The sequence below is a fragment of the Canis lupus genome, chromosome 33 (assembly GCF_003254725.2).
Source record: "Canis lupus dingo isolate Sandy chromosome 33, ASM325472v2, whole genome shotgun sequence".
NCBI lineage: Eukaryota > Metazoa > Chordata > Mammalia > Carnivora > Canidae > Canis > Canis lupus.
Window position 1 is genome coordinate 28,984,381 of NC_064275.1, and position 18,414 is coordinate 29,002,794.

The 18,414-nt window shown below is 39.4% G+C and overlaps 2 protein-coding genes across 21 annotated transcripts in view; one reads left to right on the forward strand and one right to left on the reverse strand.

The window, feature by feature from the left end:
* The window catches only part of IQCG (IQ motif containing G), a 46,495-nt gene extending 38,336 nt beyond the window's left edge, over positions 1-8,159 (forward strand). For all 5 annotated transcript variants that reach the window (XM_025474566.3, XM_025474556.3, XM_049105263.1 and 2 more), the window contains 3 exons: positions 5,147-5,278; positions 6,156-6,257; positions 7,684-8,159. In XM_025474566.3, the coding sequence (XP_025330351.1) occupies positions 5,147-5,278; positions 6,156-6,257; positions 7,684-7,821 (372 nt within the window). In that variant the 3' untranslated portion in view covers positions 7,822-8,159. The remainder of the gene's footprint in view (positions 1-5,146; positions 5,279-6,155; positions 6,258-7,683) is intronic.
* LRCH3 (leucine rich repeats and calponin homology domain containing 3) overlaps positions 3,545-18,414 on the reverse strand; it is a 125,487-nt gene continuing 110,617 nt past the window's right edge. For 8 of the 16 annotated variants that reach the window (XM_025474466.3, XM_025474535.3, XM_025474502.3 and 5 more), the window contains one exon: positions 12,220-14,917. In XM_025474466.3, the coding sequence (XP_025330251.3) occupies positions 14,717-14,917 (201 nt within the window). In that variant the 3' untranslated portion in view covers positions 12,220-14,716. The other 8 variants (XM_049105262.1, XM_035709888.2, XM_025474493.3 and 5 more) reach the window with 5 other exon arrangements.

Genomic DNA, 18,414 nt, shown 5'->3' on the forward strand with positions numbered 1-18,414 from the left:
TGAAGAGTTTAGCCTTTCTTTCTCTGAAAATGCCATAGTAATAATTTCATCTGAATCAGATGCTCACTCTGAAGACCCAGCACAATCACTCCTATTGCCCCTGGTTCTATAACTAGAGTCAAATCTCAGCAAGTTCCAGGGTACAGATAACTCAGATAACTCTAATTCAGAGGGAAATAGCTTGCAAACCTACAGAATTACAAGACTTTGCTTGTAATTGGGAGACCTGTGGGGATGGATTCTAAGGGTATTAGAGCGATGAGGATGGAATATAACACTAGATTGAATCACGTTCATTGATAAGGGTATACTTACTAGAGATTCAATGTGATAGCTTGTGAAGCTGGAGGTGGCTAATAGTTCACTTGAAACTTGGACTCAACAATTCAACAGTGGCCCACATTTAATGAGGTGTATATGTCAGAGCTTCCCTACTTTGATTTGGAGGAGAGAATCCAAAGACTTAGGAAAATAGGAATATCAGAGTGAATTTGTGTGACCTACAAATCTGCCGTTGAGTACCTATATGTAATGAGTTTCTCTGAGACATTTCTTCCCAGAAGACACTCCTATACTAAGACATTGAGAAATACATTAATGAGGGGAGCACCCCATATCCTTGAAAAGGTCTTTGGTTGCTTTCTTTTGTAGGCCAGGTAAGATCATGGGTGATATCACCATTGAAATGCTGATAATGAGATCCTGGAGAACCAGAGAATATGTGGCAGCACTTGACTGCCAAAGACGGGTGACCACATTTACCATGAAGGGCAGCAGGCATGAACTGGAAATCAGAATGCCTTTGCCCATGAAGGGTATTTGGCGATGGCTGATTAACCATGGTACTCCTCTGAACAAAACTGATGAGCAGCCTGATAAAGAATCACTTGATGTATATAACAGAAGAAAGTCCAAATCTGGTACCAAAGCCCTGATTTGAGTCACCACAATGAGGAGTCATGGTTTCTCCTCCAATTTCCAGAACTAAGTCAATTCAAAGACCAAAGTCCCTTAATTGAAAGGGCCAGGTCCCCCTGAGGATGAACTGCAGCATTACTGCAGGTAGATACTGTGAATCTTCCTCTAAGCCTACTCAGAGGGACGTGTGGTTATTTATTGGAATTCCTATACACCGGAAAACAGGCTTTTTCAGATTACTAAACATTGGCTCTAAATTGATACTGCCTCCTGGGGACCCAAAACAACATTGTGGACCCTACTCAAAAAGAGGGATTATAGTGCTCAGGTGATAGGTGGAGTCTTAAGTCTGATTTACTCTGGGCCCACTCGTTCTATGGATCCACCCTATAGTTGTTTCCCATATATTACATATGGACATATAATTGGAATAGATGTACTTGGCAACAGACTTTCCACATTGGCTCTCTGACCTATGGAGTGAGGGCCATTATGGTAGTAAGGGCCAAGTAGAAGTCTCTGGAACTTCCCCTTCCAACCAACATAGTAAATCATAAGCAAATGCTGCACCCCAGCTGCAGCTGCAGCAATTAGTGCCAACAACAACAAGCAGAGGTTGTGATACTTATCACAGCCCCATTTAGCTCAGCTGAGTAGCCAGCTGAATGGGTAGTGACTGTGGACTACTGTAAATGTAATCAGGTGATGACTTCAGTTGCCGCTACAGTTCCAGATGTGGTATCTTGACTGGAGAAATTCTTCAAAGGCCACTGGCACTTGGTAGGCAGCTATTAACCTCCCTCTGACCATAGCCAGTGTCTCCAAACTAGTTTGGAAAAACCTCCCGAAACAGTTTGCTTTTACCTGGCAGGGCCAACAATATACTCTCACAGGCTCACATCAGGGTTGTGTCAATCCTCCTGTTCTCTGCCATAATACAGTCTGAAGAGACATTGCTTGCTTTGACTTTCTACAAAACATGGTAGTGGTCCATTGCATTATGTTGATTGTATCTAGTGAACAGGACGTAGCAAGGACCTTGGATGCCTTAGTAAAACATATGAGAAGGTGGGAGAGGAGCTATTTTTGGTACCAGTTTTGAATCATGCTTCAGTTGGGTGACAGAAAACACACCAGTAGTTTCAGCAGGCAACATTTAACAAAAGAATCATTAACAAACAAACAAACAAACAAACAAACAAAAGGATGAAAGAGAACTCTAAGGAATATCCTCAGGTTGAAGGATGTATCCAAGGAAGGGATAAACTGATGTTTGCCTCATTGCCCTGGGTTAGAGCAGGTTCACAGCTAGTGGGATAAAGATGGCACACTGGGAACTGTGGACTCTGGTAAGCAAGAATCCTCCCGTTGTGTCAACAAAACTTGTTGGTGAATAAGTGGCACAAGTGTCCCACACACATGCCACTGTCAGCCTCACCCCAGGAACAAAAGAGGAAGGACACTGGACTGAGCAGAGCTTTCCTCTCGTGTCCCTCCAGTGCCCTCTACTGACAAAGGTGATCATTGTGTCAGCTGGCAAAAGAACTAGGCTGTAATTGTCACTCCTTTCCAAATAATTTCTAATTTATTTTTCTCTCAACATTCTGAGTGTTTCCAAACATATGCAGAGTTGGAAGAATTTTATAGTGAACACCCATATATCCACCGTCTACTGGTACATGCTACTATTAACATATTTTTATTCTTGCTTCATCGCATTTCTATGTATCCTTCCTCCATTAACCCATCTTACCTTTTTCATGCCTTTTGATAAATTAAACATTATAATTTGTAGTTTATAATTTGATATTTCCTTAGCCTATGAGTTGTTTAAAAAAGCGTATTTCTTGGGGATCCCTGGGTGGCTCAGCGGTTTAGCGCCTGCCTTTGGCCCAGGGCATGATCCTGGAGTCCCTGGATCGAGTCCCACATCGGGCTCCCTGCATGGAGTCTGCTTCTCCCTCTGCTTGTGTCTCTGCCTCTCTCTCCCTCTCTCTGAGTATCTCATGAATAAATAATAAAATCTTTTAAAAAAATAAATAAAAGCGTATTTCTTAAATGTCCAGGAAGTTGGAGTTGGAGAGGGAGTGTGAGGCTTTCTATCGCTGACAACCCTTTGAGATCTACACTCTTACAGTCTTCCACCACGGTCTCATAATGTGACAACGTAAGGGTTAGCTCGTTGGAATTTGTTGAGCCCTTTGCTTGTGTTATGTGACTATTCCACGGGTATTTGAAAAAAAAAAATGTGTATTCTCTAATGGATACAAATTTGTATAAATGTCTAACAGTCTGTCAAATTCTTCATATTATTTTCTTTGCTCTTCTTGACCTATTTATTTAGAGAAGTGTGATAGATTGTGGATCTGTCAATTTCTTGTATTTCTAATAGTTTTTACTTTATATATTCCAAAATGGCATTAGAATATAAAAGTTTATAACTGCAATATCCTTATAATAAAGCATGTCTTTTCTCAGGATAAAATATTCCTTTTTGTCTCAATTATTTTTGTCTTGAATTCTATTTTGCCAGATATTAATTACCAACCCTGCTTTCTTTTTGCTTTGATTATATTGTATTAGCTATGGTTTTTATAAATAGTTCATAGGTTGATTTTTTTAAAATCTGAGGCTCTTTATTTTGATAGGGAAATTTATCTCAATTTATTTTTATTGTGATTTTCATTTGTTTATACTTACTTCTTCCACCTTATTTTGTTTCCTGCTTTTCAAGCTTTCTAGTTGTTTTTTTCCTTCTTTTTATTGTTTGATTTCTTGCTCTCTTGTGCAAACTCGTTATTTGCATACCACTTTCAGTTTTGTAATATCTGCATACCATCTCGTTATTCCTATTTCATACATAATTACCTCGACAACAAAATTAAGATTTTTATATCATTACTGTAAAAGAAAAACCTGTAAAAGAAAAAAAGAAAAGTATCATTTGCCATAAGTAGAAATTAATATAAATAGAAGTTCAGTAAATACCAAATGATGTTATTACATTTTAGTCAGGTCTTCTTGCCTGCCTGGAAGCTGTTCTCTTTTTGTTAAGAAAAGAAAAAAAAAAAAAAACATGCTAACAAGAGTTAGAAAGGTGTTAGATGTGATTGCACTAAACTGGTATGTTCTCTTTAACTTAGAATGATGAATTGAATCACATTTTAAAAAAATTCCATGTCAATGGAATTTTGATGTCTCTTCTTGATGTCTCATTCTTGAGGTACATGAGTTTGGAAGTCATGCATTATGTTCTTGGAGTGGTAACCTTTGACATTTCAACATATGTATTTATACTTTGTTCTTCCTCTAGAAGTCTGTAGAGTCACTATCTATATCTTTTGGCCATCATTAAAGTAGAGCTTTCACTTGCCTCTTCTCTTCTCCTATGTCCTATGTTGAAACCATTCGTTATTTATTTCCATTTTATATATGAGGGGATGGAGGCTTAGAGAACTTAAGTTCACTTAAATTGAGTGCCAGAGTTGGGAGCTGTACCTAGGCATTCTGCCTTTAGAGCCTGTCTGTGCTTTTCCATGAGACTATCCTAATTTGGGATTTCAGTTCCAGATTATGATTTATTTTTAAAAAGTCTATTATGTAGCTCAACTGTACATTTTATTGTTTCTCATACATACTATCTCTTTCATTTTACTTTGTTAAAATACACTCTTGAGTAACTCTTAGAAAGACCAGGTATATTCTTTCTTTCTCTCCCATTTGAATGGTAGGTTTAGCTAAATATAGAATCTTAGATTCAGATTTATTACTTTTTAGGATTTCAAAGACATTGTTCCCTTCTCAACTGGTATTTACTATTAATGATCAAAGCAATGTCTGATGTCATTCTTTATCCTTCAGAATTTTCTTACCCATTATTCCTTTCAAACTGCCCTAATCCAGACACCTAAAGGCCCTCTTCCCCACTTTTAAATTGAGTAATAATATTAAGTATATAAATATTAGGCATATAGTTTAACATTTGCATATATACTCCTATAATCACTACCCAGATGGAGATGTAGAACACATTTACAGCATCCTAGAAGTCTTCCTCGTACCCCTTCCTGATCAAGTCAAGCAGCCCACCCCTCGAGGTAGCTACGATTCTGACGTTTATCACTATAGAAAAGTTTTGCTTGTTCTCGAGCCTTATGTAAATGATTTCATACAGTACATAAAATTTTATGTCTGGTGGAACCCATGTTTTAATGTACTTTCCAAACAGAAACTTGAGGAGAAACTAGAGTTCTGGATGGAGAAATTTGATAAGGACACAGAAATGAAACAGAATGAACTAAATGCTCTCAAATCTGCTAAGGCCAGCGACTTAGCACACCTTCAAGAGCTTGCAAAGACGGTAAGGAAGCAGTCTGAGGAATGGGTGGTAGCTGAGCTGTAGTAGCTGGGTAATGCTATTCTGGTGGCAAGGAGGAGGTGTGGCAGTCTTCCCATGATGATGATGATGATGACATCAATGATGGGGCAGTAATAGCAGCAACCGACACACTTCCATGGTGCTTGTTCTGTCCCAAGCACTTTGCTAGCATTCCACATAAAGAACTTATTTAACCCTGACAACAACCTCTTGAGATAGATGCTATTATTTCTACTTTATGGTCTCTGAAAATAATATGTAAATTATGATTTTTAAAAAGCTTCTGATTATGGCTTCATCATTGAATAACTAAAACTAAATTTCTCCTTTAAAAGATAGCAATTTAGGGATCCCTGGGTGGCGCAGCGGTTTAGCGCCTGCCTTTGGCCCAGGGCGCGATCCTGGAGACCCGGGATCGAATCCCACGTCGGGCTCCCGGTGCATGGAGCCTGCTTCTCCCTCTGCCTATGTCTCTGCCTCTCTCTCTCTCTCTCTCCTCTCTCTGTGATTACCATAAATAAAAAAAAAATATATTTAAAAAAAAAAAAAAGATAGCAATTTGTACATGTACTTTCTACGAGTTAAAAAAATATTACTTTCAGGTCATTAATCACACAAGTTAGTAGTTCATTTTTATGCAGTATTTTTATATCAAATTTGAATGATTGAAACTGCAAATTCTTTATAGCTAACACATATTAATAATATGAATACTTACAATGTAGGAATCCACTTAGTTTTTTCTTTGGTTTCTATTTGGCATGCTTTGTTTTCAGATTTCCTATTAAAAGTTCAGGGCTGGGTGGGCCACACGTTGCCAAGACAGTCTTCTAACCCAGATCCGTGTCTACCTCTGTAGATACGGGAGTATGAACAGGTCATCATTGAAGACCGGACAGAAAAGGAGAAGACCAGGAAGAAGATAGAACAGGAGGACTTGGAATTAAAGAGCATCATCAAGGTAGAAGGCCAGAGCTGGCATCTTAGGGCACATTTAATTCAACAGCTGGGCTAACAGTTACCAAGGAACAGAGTCCATCTCATGCCCTATGGAAGCCCAGGACAGATCTTCAAGGAAGGATGGCCTTCTGCTATTGTTGGAATTAATCTACAGTCCTGGGAGCAGGGAGACAGTTAACATAGCAGGACCTAGAACTTGTGCCCAGAGGCCAGATTTAAGATACTATCTATAATCAAAACAGCTCTTGGAGGAGCTGCTGCTGCTGAGGCTGCTTTTTAAAAATTTATTTTCTTAAGTCAATTCAACCCCCGGTGTGGGGCTTGAGCTCACCACCCCAAAATCAAGGTCACGTGCTCTACTATCTGGGCCAGCTGGGTGCCCCCTGGAGGAGCTTCTTAAAGTCCTATTTATAGAAGTTAGCTCAGGCTAGCTGCTAGGTTCTGATAAGAGCTGTTTTCAAAAAAAGGTGAAGAGAATAAGTAAGCAGTTTAGAAAAAAAAACATCATCTTTTATCAACTCATGTATATTAGTGAAGTTGAAACTGGTCAGTCAGATTCTGGGAAGTATTTTCAAGCAGAAATAACATCAGCTGGACCAAAACTGTTGTTTAGAGGATTGCCTTTCTCTCTGAAAGAAGAGCGTCTGCTGAGATCCTAGTGTGCAAACAGTAGTTGGTGAGGTGTATTATGAGGTGAGTTAAGAAAGCGTGAAAGTACTTCAGTACAAATATCCAAACCCAAACATGAGCTTTCCATTAGGAGACAGTCTGATATATAGTTAGCAGGGATTTATTGAGATTTGTGGTGTTTTCTATTTGGCAGGATTCCTTGATTTAGAGCAAGGATGTACGGACTAGCTGAAGACTATTTTTGTTTTCACTAATGGATCTGTGCTTCCAGTCGTTAGAGCTTAGTCTGATTTTAAAGCAGCCCACACTGTACTCAGAAAAGTTCTAATGACGAAGATATTTAAGAGAGCTATCGAAATCCTTTTTGAAAGAGTACTGATCCTTTAATCATTAAAGCCATGAAATGCACAAGGAAACCTATGAAGTCATCTAAATTATCTGCACATTTTTGAGTGCTGGCTTTTGCCTGTGACCTAGCTTGCACATCCCTTTTGCGGGGTCAGATTTGGAATGTGGATGTTCATAAAGAGGGGTAGGGTAGTAGAAGGGAACCAAGTTTCTAAGTGTAAAGATTCCTAATCAGATTCCTTCTTTTTATGTTTACTCCTTGAGAGCTTCACTGTAGAGTCCGTGTACCACAGGGGAGCATTACTGTAGGGAGAGCATGGTTGGCCACTTCCACATTTCAGACAGACACCATTCTTCAGACAGAAGTTACTTTATGATAAAACAACTATCTCATGCAGAAAGGATGCAGGTTGTCAGGCATACACATTTTTTATCCCTTTTTCTTCCAGCTCCAGGCCTGGTGGCGTGGCACTATGGTAAGGAGGGAAATTGGTGGTTTCAAAATGCCTAAGAAGGACAAAGATGATGTCAAGGATTCAAAAGGTAAAGGCAAGGACAAGAACAAGCGGACAGGCAAGAAAAAGTGATGGAGTTCTCTCGTCTTTTCCTCTGGTATTCTGGAGATGGGAAGGAGGACTTGAAGGGAGGGAGGAAGAAATATGTTAGCAGTACAGAGAATTTGTATCTACAGGTTGTTTCTTATTGGACATTCCCAGGTACTGCCTGGTTCTTTCACTTTGCCTGTTGTATTAATTTTCAAACCCTGATTTAGGAGTATACCATCGACTTAGGGCTTCTTCAGATTTTGAAAAACTTTTGCTGGGAAGTATTTCTAGGAGCCTTGCAAAGATCCCTCTTGCTTTTCCTCACCAGAAGAAAGTTCACGGGCTTAGTTATTGTGATGCATTAAAACTTCAGTAATTTCTGTAATGTTTTGGATTCTTTTGTCTATAGCGAAAAAAACTCTCAACCAAAAGTAAAGTGTTCATTCGGAATTACAATTATTACAAGATAATTTAATAATATGTCTAGCATATATGGACATAGTAAAGTTCCAAAGGTTGGTTCCTTCCTGCATTTATTTAAGATTTTATTTGAGAGAGAAAGAAACAGAGAGCATGAGCAGGGGGAGGGACAGAGGCAGGAGAAGCAGGCTCCCCACCGAGCAGGGAGCCCGACATGGGGCTCGATCCCAAGACCTGAGATCATGACCTGAGCAGAAGGCAGATGCTTAACTGACTGAGCCTTCCAGGTGGCCCTCCTCCCGCCTTTTAGATTTATTATCACTTTAATAAGTTTTTGTTGGGGTGGTGGGAGCATGGAATACATATCTTATTATAAATAAGTTGGTTTAGCTCCTTTTCTGGGAAATAGCTAGGAATATAAGTAATAAATTAAAACAATAAATAATGAATTAGAATAAACAGAAACATTAGGATGTACAATCACGCATGGTGAAGGTGGGGACACAGGCTGCTAGAAGACTAGCTTGGAGAGATTTTTGATCAGTGAGACACCAGGATATGCGCCTGCTTTGCTTCCTCAACAATTCTCACCTTGCAGGATATTACAAGTGTGAAGGGCAGAAGGTCTTACATAGTTGATAATTCCTAAGAGTGTCCAAATATGTCACATGTATTTCACAAATTAAGCCTTATATGTAATTGCAAATACAGGGCAAAGCTGGTATCTATACTTCTTTAAAAGAGTGAAAAACAACAACAACAACAACAAAAAGTGATCTGAAGGGCCTGTTCAGGGGACCCAGTTTCTACTGATGTTCCTTCGGGGAACTAAATAAATACCCCTTCACATCTGCCAAGGAAAACATGCTTTAGGTATGAACATTTTCAAATCAGCCTTTATTTCATGCGATTGAAGTGTAGGCTTTTATTTTAATGTCAACGTGTAAGGTGGCATACAGGCAATTTAAAATAACACATGATATTGACATATTTATACTTAGAACTTATGCATTATATTTACAGACATACAAATATAGGACAATGTTTTACAAAATCTTTTACTAATTACATGTTTACAACATTTTCAGAAATAAAATGAAATCTGCTGTAAACCATCTCACTGCAATACGTATATAAAAAGGTTTCTAAATATCCATGTTTTCCTTCATTTCTATCACCATTTTAAGCACTTAGTTGTTAAAAATTCGTCATACTCATCGGCAGTCACACGTCATTAGTCACTGCTGAGCTGTAGCAAGTAAGAGAAATCAGACTCCTTGATTAGCCGTGAGGCTGTATTTTAAGAAGCTGTTAGAGAGAGTGACCTACTAATAAGCCCCCTACCCTGTTCTAGCTGCACAAAGGCCCCTCCGCCCACGAGCTGCTTCCAGAGAACCTGCTGACTTACAGACTCCAGGGGCCGTGGTGGGTGGGCACTCAGCCTCCTCCTGGTTCACACTTCACACGGGGCTGGCCACTGCTTCATTAATGGTCAGGTGGAACCACTACAGCATCTTCATCTTACACTGGAGTCTAGCCAGGCTAAATGTTAAGTTTTCTTTCCAGTTAAAAAAAAAAAAAAAAGGTACAAACCAAACACTGAATACAAAAATTTTCTAGCAAAAGCATCACGAGATGTTTTTGCATCTTGACTTAGAAAATAAATTCAATATATTTGATATTTTTGTTACCAACCAAAACTGCACACAGATTTTTTTCTAGTAATTCAAATATAAATTTGAATTAGTTTGATAAAAATACATTAATAAAGTTTCACGTAATATGTAAGATGTGAAATAAGTGGAAATTTCCATTTATTCCCATGGGATCATTAGTTGCAAAGTTCCAAATGTTGCACTGTCCACATTTTCTGGAATTATTCTTTGTGTAATAGGTACAAAAAGTCCTGTTGTTTGCTGAGTTTCACTTCAAATGGCTTCTATTATTTGGAAATTGTACTGAGGTTCAATGTTGACTAGAAGGAGAAAGATCTATAGTTTAGAAATGCACATAGCTGAATTTTTTTTATTTTTTTTCCTGAATTTTAATAAACAAGTTGCTGGATTGGTGGGTCTGTTTAGAACTGTAAATATAATGGGGTCTGGCTCAAAGCACTTGAAAGACATTTTACTTTTGTTCTGTAAAGTCAGTGAAGGTTAGTAGGCTCTGAGGCCAGGTGTTTTATGTTCTTTAATTTTAAACTTGGACAAAGTGACAATGTCCTGCTGAACTTATCTCCCTGTGAGAACAGGGAGAAAACACTACTTTGACCAGATAGTCAACATTATCTTACCGAGTTACTTTTAGATGTTGCATCTACATGATAGAAAACATTTTGCTGAAATGCACGCATTGATAAAGAAAATCTAGAACAGTTCACCGCCTGAAAAACCCCAGGTAACTGGTATCTTCACGTACTCTATTTACTCGGTTTATCAAGACTGTGAATACCAAAAGATATGCTGACAACTCAAAGGGGTTCAAAATATAGGGTAAGAAAGACCTTGGTAGCTTAAACTTGAACAAAGGCTCCTGGCTTTGTGTTCCAGGAGCCCTTGGGCCTTCTTACTCAGCCCACGATTGAGTGAGGAAGGCACTAGTGGTGGTCAGATGAGCTAGATACAGAGACATCATGCTGTTTTCTAAGATGCCACAAGTGCCTTCAGTCAGCCATGGAAACTGGCAATTACTTGAAAGAAATTAAGAAACCTGGCTTTGCTTTTTATTCCTTTTGCCCTGTTTTCCTAATCTTCCATTAGTCAGGGAACTGGAAGTGTATCTGCTGTGAGTGGAAGGCACTCACAGGTCCAGGTACCTGGGAGCAGCATGGGGGCAGCGGAGCAGGGCTCAATGCAAATAATGCAGAGTAGTGCATTTACCATCCTAAGGATTTGGAAGCTCTGTGTAGAGTGCTACACAGATAATAGCAGGCTGTCTAATGGTTAGATAATAGCAGGCTGTCACATATGAGAACCAAGCTTTAGGTGGTGGCAGACAGAAGTTGGGGGAGGCCTAGGACGCTGGCCTTAAATACAACTTACCTCTCTCATTGCTTTACTATGCAGAAATCTAGGCCTTCTATGTTGTAGTTGTTTTGCTTTGGACAGATAACCCCAAGTAATCATAATATAGCTTTTGATTTTAAATGTGGCTGACAAACATAGTGGGGTCATTACACCCCATGTCATACAAAAATACCCAGCTTGGGAAAGTGATCTCACTCTGTCGAAAATACAGATACCCAGGCCTCACTTTAGACCTACTGAATGAGAATCTACATTTTAAGAAATGCTCATTAGAAGAGATTCTAATGAACAACCAGCTTTGGTAACCTGTGGATTCCGGAAACAGGAAACAGGTAAAGACAATAGCATGTCTGTGCTTTCCAGAAAGCTAAATATCCTTCTGAGAAGCTTTCTTTCTGGTATGGGAGGCAAGCCAACTCTCTAAGAAAGCACAGCCTGTTTAGGCTTCAGTGTTGGGTTCTCAGTAATGACAGAATTAAGTTTCATTTGCGAAAACCAACCATGTCTTCCTAAAACAATTCATTGGAAACAGATATAACCTCCCCTAAAATGGAGAAATGAAGCAAAATATTCCTGTTAGGAATCATGGAAACAGTCCCTTTTAAGAACACGTAAGAGCTTTGTGTAAGCAGATGGCTGGCAGCAGCAATCACGTTGTCCTGCTCCGGGATGGCCGGGCCAGCGCCCAGGTGCTGGGGGTCCTTATGCAGCAGACAAGTGGTGCTGCTGCTTGGGTGGGGCAAGCTCCAGGAGAGCCTGCACCGTCACTGCGACCTGGCTCAAACCTTTCTCTTCTAAAATGTGCAGAGGCAAACATAATTGCTCCTGAAATGGGACAACGTAACATAAAAACAAACAAAAGAGAAAACAGGATCAACATCAACGAATTGAAAAGAAAAAATAAGCATCTCTTTTCTCCCTCATAACAGTCAACCGAGATAGGACAGGTCAGCACCTGGGGAACTGACCTCTGTTAATAGGAGTTACACAGAGATGGCATTGGACACTGTCACTTTATTAAAACCAAACACATATACAGGTCATTTTGAAAACTGGAATATGGACAAGTTACAGACACTTAATACATACAACAGAGGATAACAGAATACGAGACAGCAAAAGCAACATCCCCAATAAATAAAGAGTGATGCAGATCAGTAAAAGGAGGCAGGGAAAACAGAAAAGCGGTTTCAAGTTACCGGACGGTTCAGGCCTGACAGGTCTAACAGTGGAGGAGAGTGTGCTCTGGAAATTACATACCAGAGGAATGCAAGATGGGTTCATGCCATAAGTCAGGCTGCATGAGGGAGTGAAGCCCACCAGCTGCATTCTACTCCTGATTTTGAAAATCAGAGTTCTCGTCCCAGGCAGGGAACACAGGAAGAAACAAGTATTTCATAACCTGGTACTTAATGGATTAAATTATGCTGGAGAACGGTGATACGAGTTTATTCAGGGACATCTTAATTACCGTATATTTGAAGGGTGTTTATAGGTTTGCTTAAGGAAGTTAAAATACTTCTTTCGTGTCTGCCTCATTCATGTTTGGTTAATCCTTTCTTGAAAGAGAAAAAGGCAGTGTTTAAGAACAGCACCTATCACTGGTTTTTAAGACTAAATATTTGGACAAATAGATGCTGCTCACAAAGGACAGACAGTAGAATTCTGATTTCAGTAAAAGGGAGACTGACTATACATGTTTATTAAAGAAGATAACTAGACTTTTCATTGGCACTTTATTATTAGGAAGTTTTACAAAATTAGTTGCAATAAAAAATATAACATTTATTTTGAACAGTTATTGGTACTTGTGCTTCTTATTCAAAATTTTAATACTTATCTTGATAAAACAAGGTAATTGCAACCTTTTGACTATAAAACTAGCAACTTTGTATAAATACTTTGAGTGCCACTGTCAGTACAGATTAATTATTCTAAAATGAACCTGCAGGGTGTTTTGCTCTTGAGAGAGGCATATTTTCTCTGAAGCCAGTTCCCTCATCTCTTCTCCATCGTGCCCTGTGCTGCGTGTGATTGGACACCCCTCGCCCCCACTGAGGCTTATGCCTTCCAGATGCACATTTACCTTCCAGGAGGCTTCAAGGGAATGCCGTGTGCTCTGAAGAGAATGTGCAACTACTCCTCCCCAAACCACACACAAGACCACATGTTTTTTTTTATTTCCTAAGGGGACAAAACCACAAAACTGTATGATCTTTGACGCAAGACCTCTTAAAATCAAAACAAAGCAAACCTCCCAAAGTCTGGAAGGTAGTGCTACTGTATAAAACTGGCTTTCAACACAGTGTTCACTGTTTCAGCACTAACAGTAAATAGTTTTTTAAGGTGTTAAATAATTGTCTCATTTGATACGGAAGAAAACCAAAGCAATCAGACCCTCAGGCTGACTTCTACAATAGGGTGTTGTGTTCTCTGCAATTCCCCTTCATATTTGAGTTCAGTAGATTCCAGAATGTTCAGAAACCCTATTTATGAGAACTAGAATCTGAATGCAAACATAAAATAATTTCAAGCATCAAGGCTAGCAACTTAACTATTAAACGTTCTGACAATACTCACTGCCTTGGGTAAAGAACAGAGACTGCTGCCCAATACTTTACCTGCTGCTACTGTCCAGATATAACCTACTTAACAGCCTAATTCAATGCCAGCTCACCAACTAAGACGGTTCAAGTATATTGGAAATTACATACATTTCAATTTTAAAGTCTAAACAGGATTCTAGAGGTGAAGCTCAGCTATGATAAGAACAAGCAGAGGAGAGCTGGACAGGTGCCTACTCCTGAACAGTCAGCTCCAGATCATGTGCTTGTTGTGGACTAATTTACACGTACACACTGGGCTCAGAATAGCAATCTAAGGAACCTAACTGATCTTTGGACTGAACATTCGAATCAAATGAAAATTATTAAGATTACATGGCCTGAGCTTCCAGATGTGCAGACAGTAAATGCTGAGGTGGCCCTGTGCCTACCAATACAGGGAGATTTCAGGATTTTAGGGCTCAGCTCGAAACAGAGATTTAAGTGACCAGGTACCTCCCCAACCTCCCCAAATAGGGTACAACTATTTTCCTTAAGAGCAGCTGTTGAAGAAGTTGGAAAAATGGCCGCATGGGAATTTTATTATGTCATTTAGAAATAAAAATCTAAGTCATATTCTAAGAACAGGTTCAGGATTGTATCAAGACACCTCAGCACTTATGATAAGAGAAACAAGGCCACAGGCCAGGAGAATGGACAAATCACCAGGAAAAAAAATGCTGGTCTTTTACTCTTTGTTAGCAATCATCAATGTCTACTAATGGGATGAGCTGGACATGAGAACAGGATTTATCTTCCTTACTGGTTAGCTCTTTGACGGCCAGAAAACAAAACAAAACAAAACCAAAAACCCTTTGTAACAAGAAACAAACCTCCTTTACCAAGCACAGGAATGGTGTGGAAAATCCTTGGAGTACGATCTTTCAACTAGAGGGAGAAGACCCAGTAATACAGCAGACAGAGAGTTAACATTAAAGTACAATAAAATGCCACAAAACCCAAAAGCTGGAGAGACAGAGAGACAAAACTGGATTCTTCTGAATGTGCCCCAAGAGAAAGTAGTGTTTCAACAGTTCTCTTAACGCTGAGGTTTAGCTGAAGGATGTCAGAAGGGGAACAAAGATTGTCCTGTCCAAAGTGTGAGCAGGAAAGGAAAACAGAAAAACAAAGTTAGTGGATCAAAAATACAGATTTGAGTATAGAATTCAACATGATCATCTCAATCATACTTAGAGAAACACATCCTACTAACATTTTTTACTATGATGAATGAAAATACTGAAAAACAAAACTACAAAGACTCCTCTACATGCTGAGCTTGATTTTACTACTAGAATAAAATTGGCTTGTTGGTGACCAGTACAGATACTCAGGATACAGTAAACAAAACTGGGTGCTGGCTCAGGGTTGTGGGAGGTCTCAAAGTGGTGAGCTCAGTGCCAGCCAACCTTTTTCCTGGCTCATTCTTCTCTATTAACAACAACAACAAAAAAGAATGGGCCAGTGGGCAGGACCCCCCAAACCTGGGGGTGGGCTGAGGAGAGGGAAGTGTTTGGAGAAAGCCAAGTTAATCAGGGAGGGTCACAGAATGAGGAGAGCCTAATAAACAAGGAGACTTACTGCCTGAAGGCCAGGTATATTGACTGATTTGATGTTCCTCTCAAAATCATGTCGAGCCCATCTGCACCAAGTCCAGGTTACTAATATGTACAAAACGAATCTAGAGTCGTAAGGGGCCTTAGAGATCACCCAGACCCTCTGGCCCACAGAAGAAACTAAGTAAATGAAAACACAATTGGACCAGAGAACAGGAAAATATTCTTCAACACATAACATGCAATAACTCCAGGACATAAGATGCTAGACTCAACAGACATTTTTATCACCCATTATAGTTTTCTGAATGTAACATACTTGATAAAAGCATAATAATAAACAGAATACCCATATGCTCAGCCTTATCAGAGGTTTTCAAGAGTTCTCTTATTTTTTAGTGATTCATTCAGAACTTTTAAACACTTCAAAAGTTAAACTGAGAAGGGAAATTGTTCACCTTTATAGTCTTTGGACATAAAATCTGACAAATATTTACAATTCAAGATTTATGTTACACATTTTCAAAAGTGACCATTATTATATCCCTGATTTTCTTTAAAAATCAAAAAGAAGTGGGAGTGTTTAGTAAAGGTCAGAATGCCCAGAAGTAGGGGAGAACAAAGGAAGAGGAGGAGGTACAGGTTTTTCTTTTTTTTAAAGATTTTAATTTATTTATTCATGAGAGACACACACACAGAGAGGCAGAGACACAGGCAGAGAGAGAAGCAGGCTCCATGCAGGGAGCCCAACGTGGGTCTCGATCCTGGGACTCCAGGATCACGCCCTGGGCCAAAGGCAGACGCTAAACCGCTGAGCCACCCAGGGATCCCCAAGGTACAGGTTTCTGCTTTCCTCTAGAGGCAGAGGGACATGAGAAGGCTCCTTGGACCTATGAATTTATGTATTTATTCATTTTCCATCACTTTGTTCTAAGCTTATAACTTTTTTTTTTCTTTTCTTTTTTTTTTTTTTTTTAGCAGAAGTATCAGCGTAACAGGAACCTGTCTAAAAGTGGTTGGGGTGGTGGTGATGGTGGTAGAGACTCCGGTGGAAGGCAGAATGGGAGAGAAGACGTGGTCTTCAGAGATTGTCCACTTCCTCTTTCAGATGGGGGAGACTGAGAAGGAGGAAGGATGTGCTAAGAACCCCAGTCTAACCACCCTAGAAAAATACCCAGTCTTTTAAATTTTTTTTTTTTTTTCTGTTTCCTGCCTTCAAATAGCACAGCTCTGGTCGGAACAGGGACAGGCTGGCCCACAATAAATCCTGTTAACCATTGCTTGGCAAATGCTGAATTATATGTACATCTTAAGGCAGAATGTGTTTTGCTGACTGTTGGCAGGTACATTTTGGAAGACTTTCAGTATATGGACTTTAAATCTGAGACAGATGATGGTTCTCTAAAGCCTGGGGCATATGTATAATGACTGTAAAGCTGGTAAACAGGGAATGCCTGGATGGCTCAGTGGTTGGGCTCTGCTTTTGGCTCAGGGCGTGATCCTGGAGTTCAGATTGAGTCCTGCATCGGGCTCCCCGTAGGGAGACTGCTTCTCCCTCTGCCTGTGTCTCTGCCTCTCTCTCTGTGTCTCTCATGAATAAATAAAATCTTAAAAAACAAAAAAAAGTTGGTAAACAGTATTTTTAACAGGTTTGACACTGGCTAAGTCTGCTCACATGTCTTGCTGTATGGGGATGTTTCAGCACTCCTTTCTAGGTATGGCAGTGCCTCTTTGTACTCTCATCTTTCCTCTGGTTCCCATGCCCTGTACTAACCCATGCTACATTCCTTTGTTTCAAGACATGGTGTCAGGCATTGGGGTGGGTCCTGGCATGCTTGTGTAATGTGATGATCAGGTGGGAAGCACCGACTCACTGTGAGTGTGTACATATGAATATCAGAACCACTTATTAGAATGCAGAAAATGCATGCTATTTGCTTAGAAACCTTACTATGGCCCTCTTACTCCATTTAAAAATGGGCTGTTCTAAAAGAAATGGTGAGCCTTTAGAAAACAGTATGATATAAAAATGAAAAATCGGCTTTGAATTTGTCCAACTTCGTTCAGGGCAAGTCCTAAGATTTTAGATACTTGCATTTCTGTCATGAAAGCTGTTAGGACAAGGGCTTAAGTTCAAGAGCAATACGGGTTGAGCCCAGGGGCAAATCCTTGGGTTCTGACAGGAAGGTGATAGAAAATTAAGAAGGTGATGCCTAAGAGTCATGTTTTTCTTCTTGGAGGTTGGATACTACATATGATGACAGGAACCGTAAGGGTTATGGCTAATGAAAAAAAAGTATCAAATAGCACCAAGTTGTCATTTCTTTAAGTGTATCTGCATCTCATGTCATTAAATATAGTATTTTTTAAGAGTACCATGTTTAATTGGTTTAACCTAATTGTTTTTAAAAGGGTAACAATAAAAAGTGTATCAAGTTCATGTCTCTTAATCATCTACAGTTTAACTATTTGTACTATTAGAGGGCAAGAAAGCTGTAACTGAGGAACCTGGAGACAATAAATCTCAACAGCACCTAGAAATGCCCTCTTGTGGGCTAAATTCCAAAGTATTAGAGCTGAGTGAAATCTGACCGAAGTCTGGGGTTTCGTGAACAGCACCGTCCCAGTGTCTGTCAGTGTGGATGGCACACCATGGTTATGCAGTCGATGTTACAGTACTGGAACTTGTACACAGTAGCACAGGCAGTTACTATTATAGATCTGTGCTGTTTTTGCAACATTTTTCTAAGTCTAAAATTATTTTAAAATAAACATTTTAAAAAAGAAAGTAAATGTTAAAAAACCTGAAACCAATAGAAGCATTCTCAGTCTGAGATACACACATTTTGAAGCACAGACTCTTGTGTATGAAGATGTATACAAGTCAAATGGCAAGTAGCAATGTTTTAGAAAATGTAAAAAATAACTATTTTTGATTACTTAGTATGATAATATATATTTAAATTTGTATGTGTCTCATTTCTTTGTCCTTGGAAGTAATTAAGGAAAACTGCCCAGAAGTATACTGAC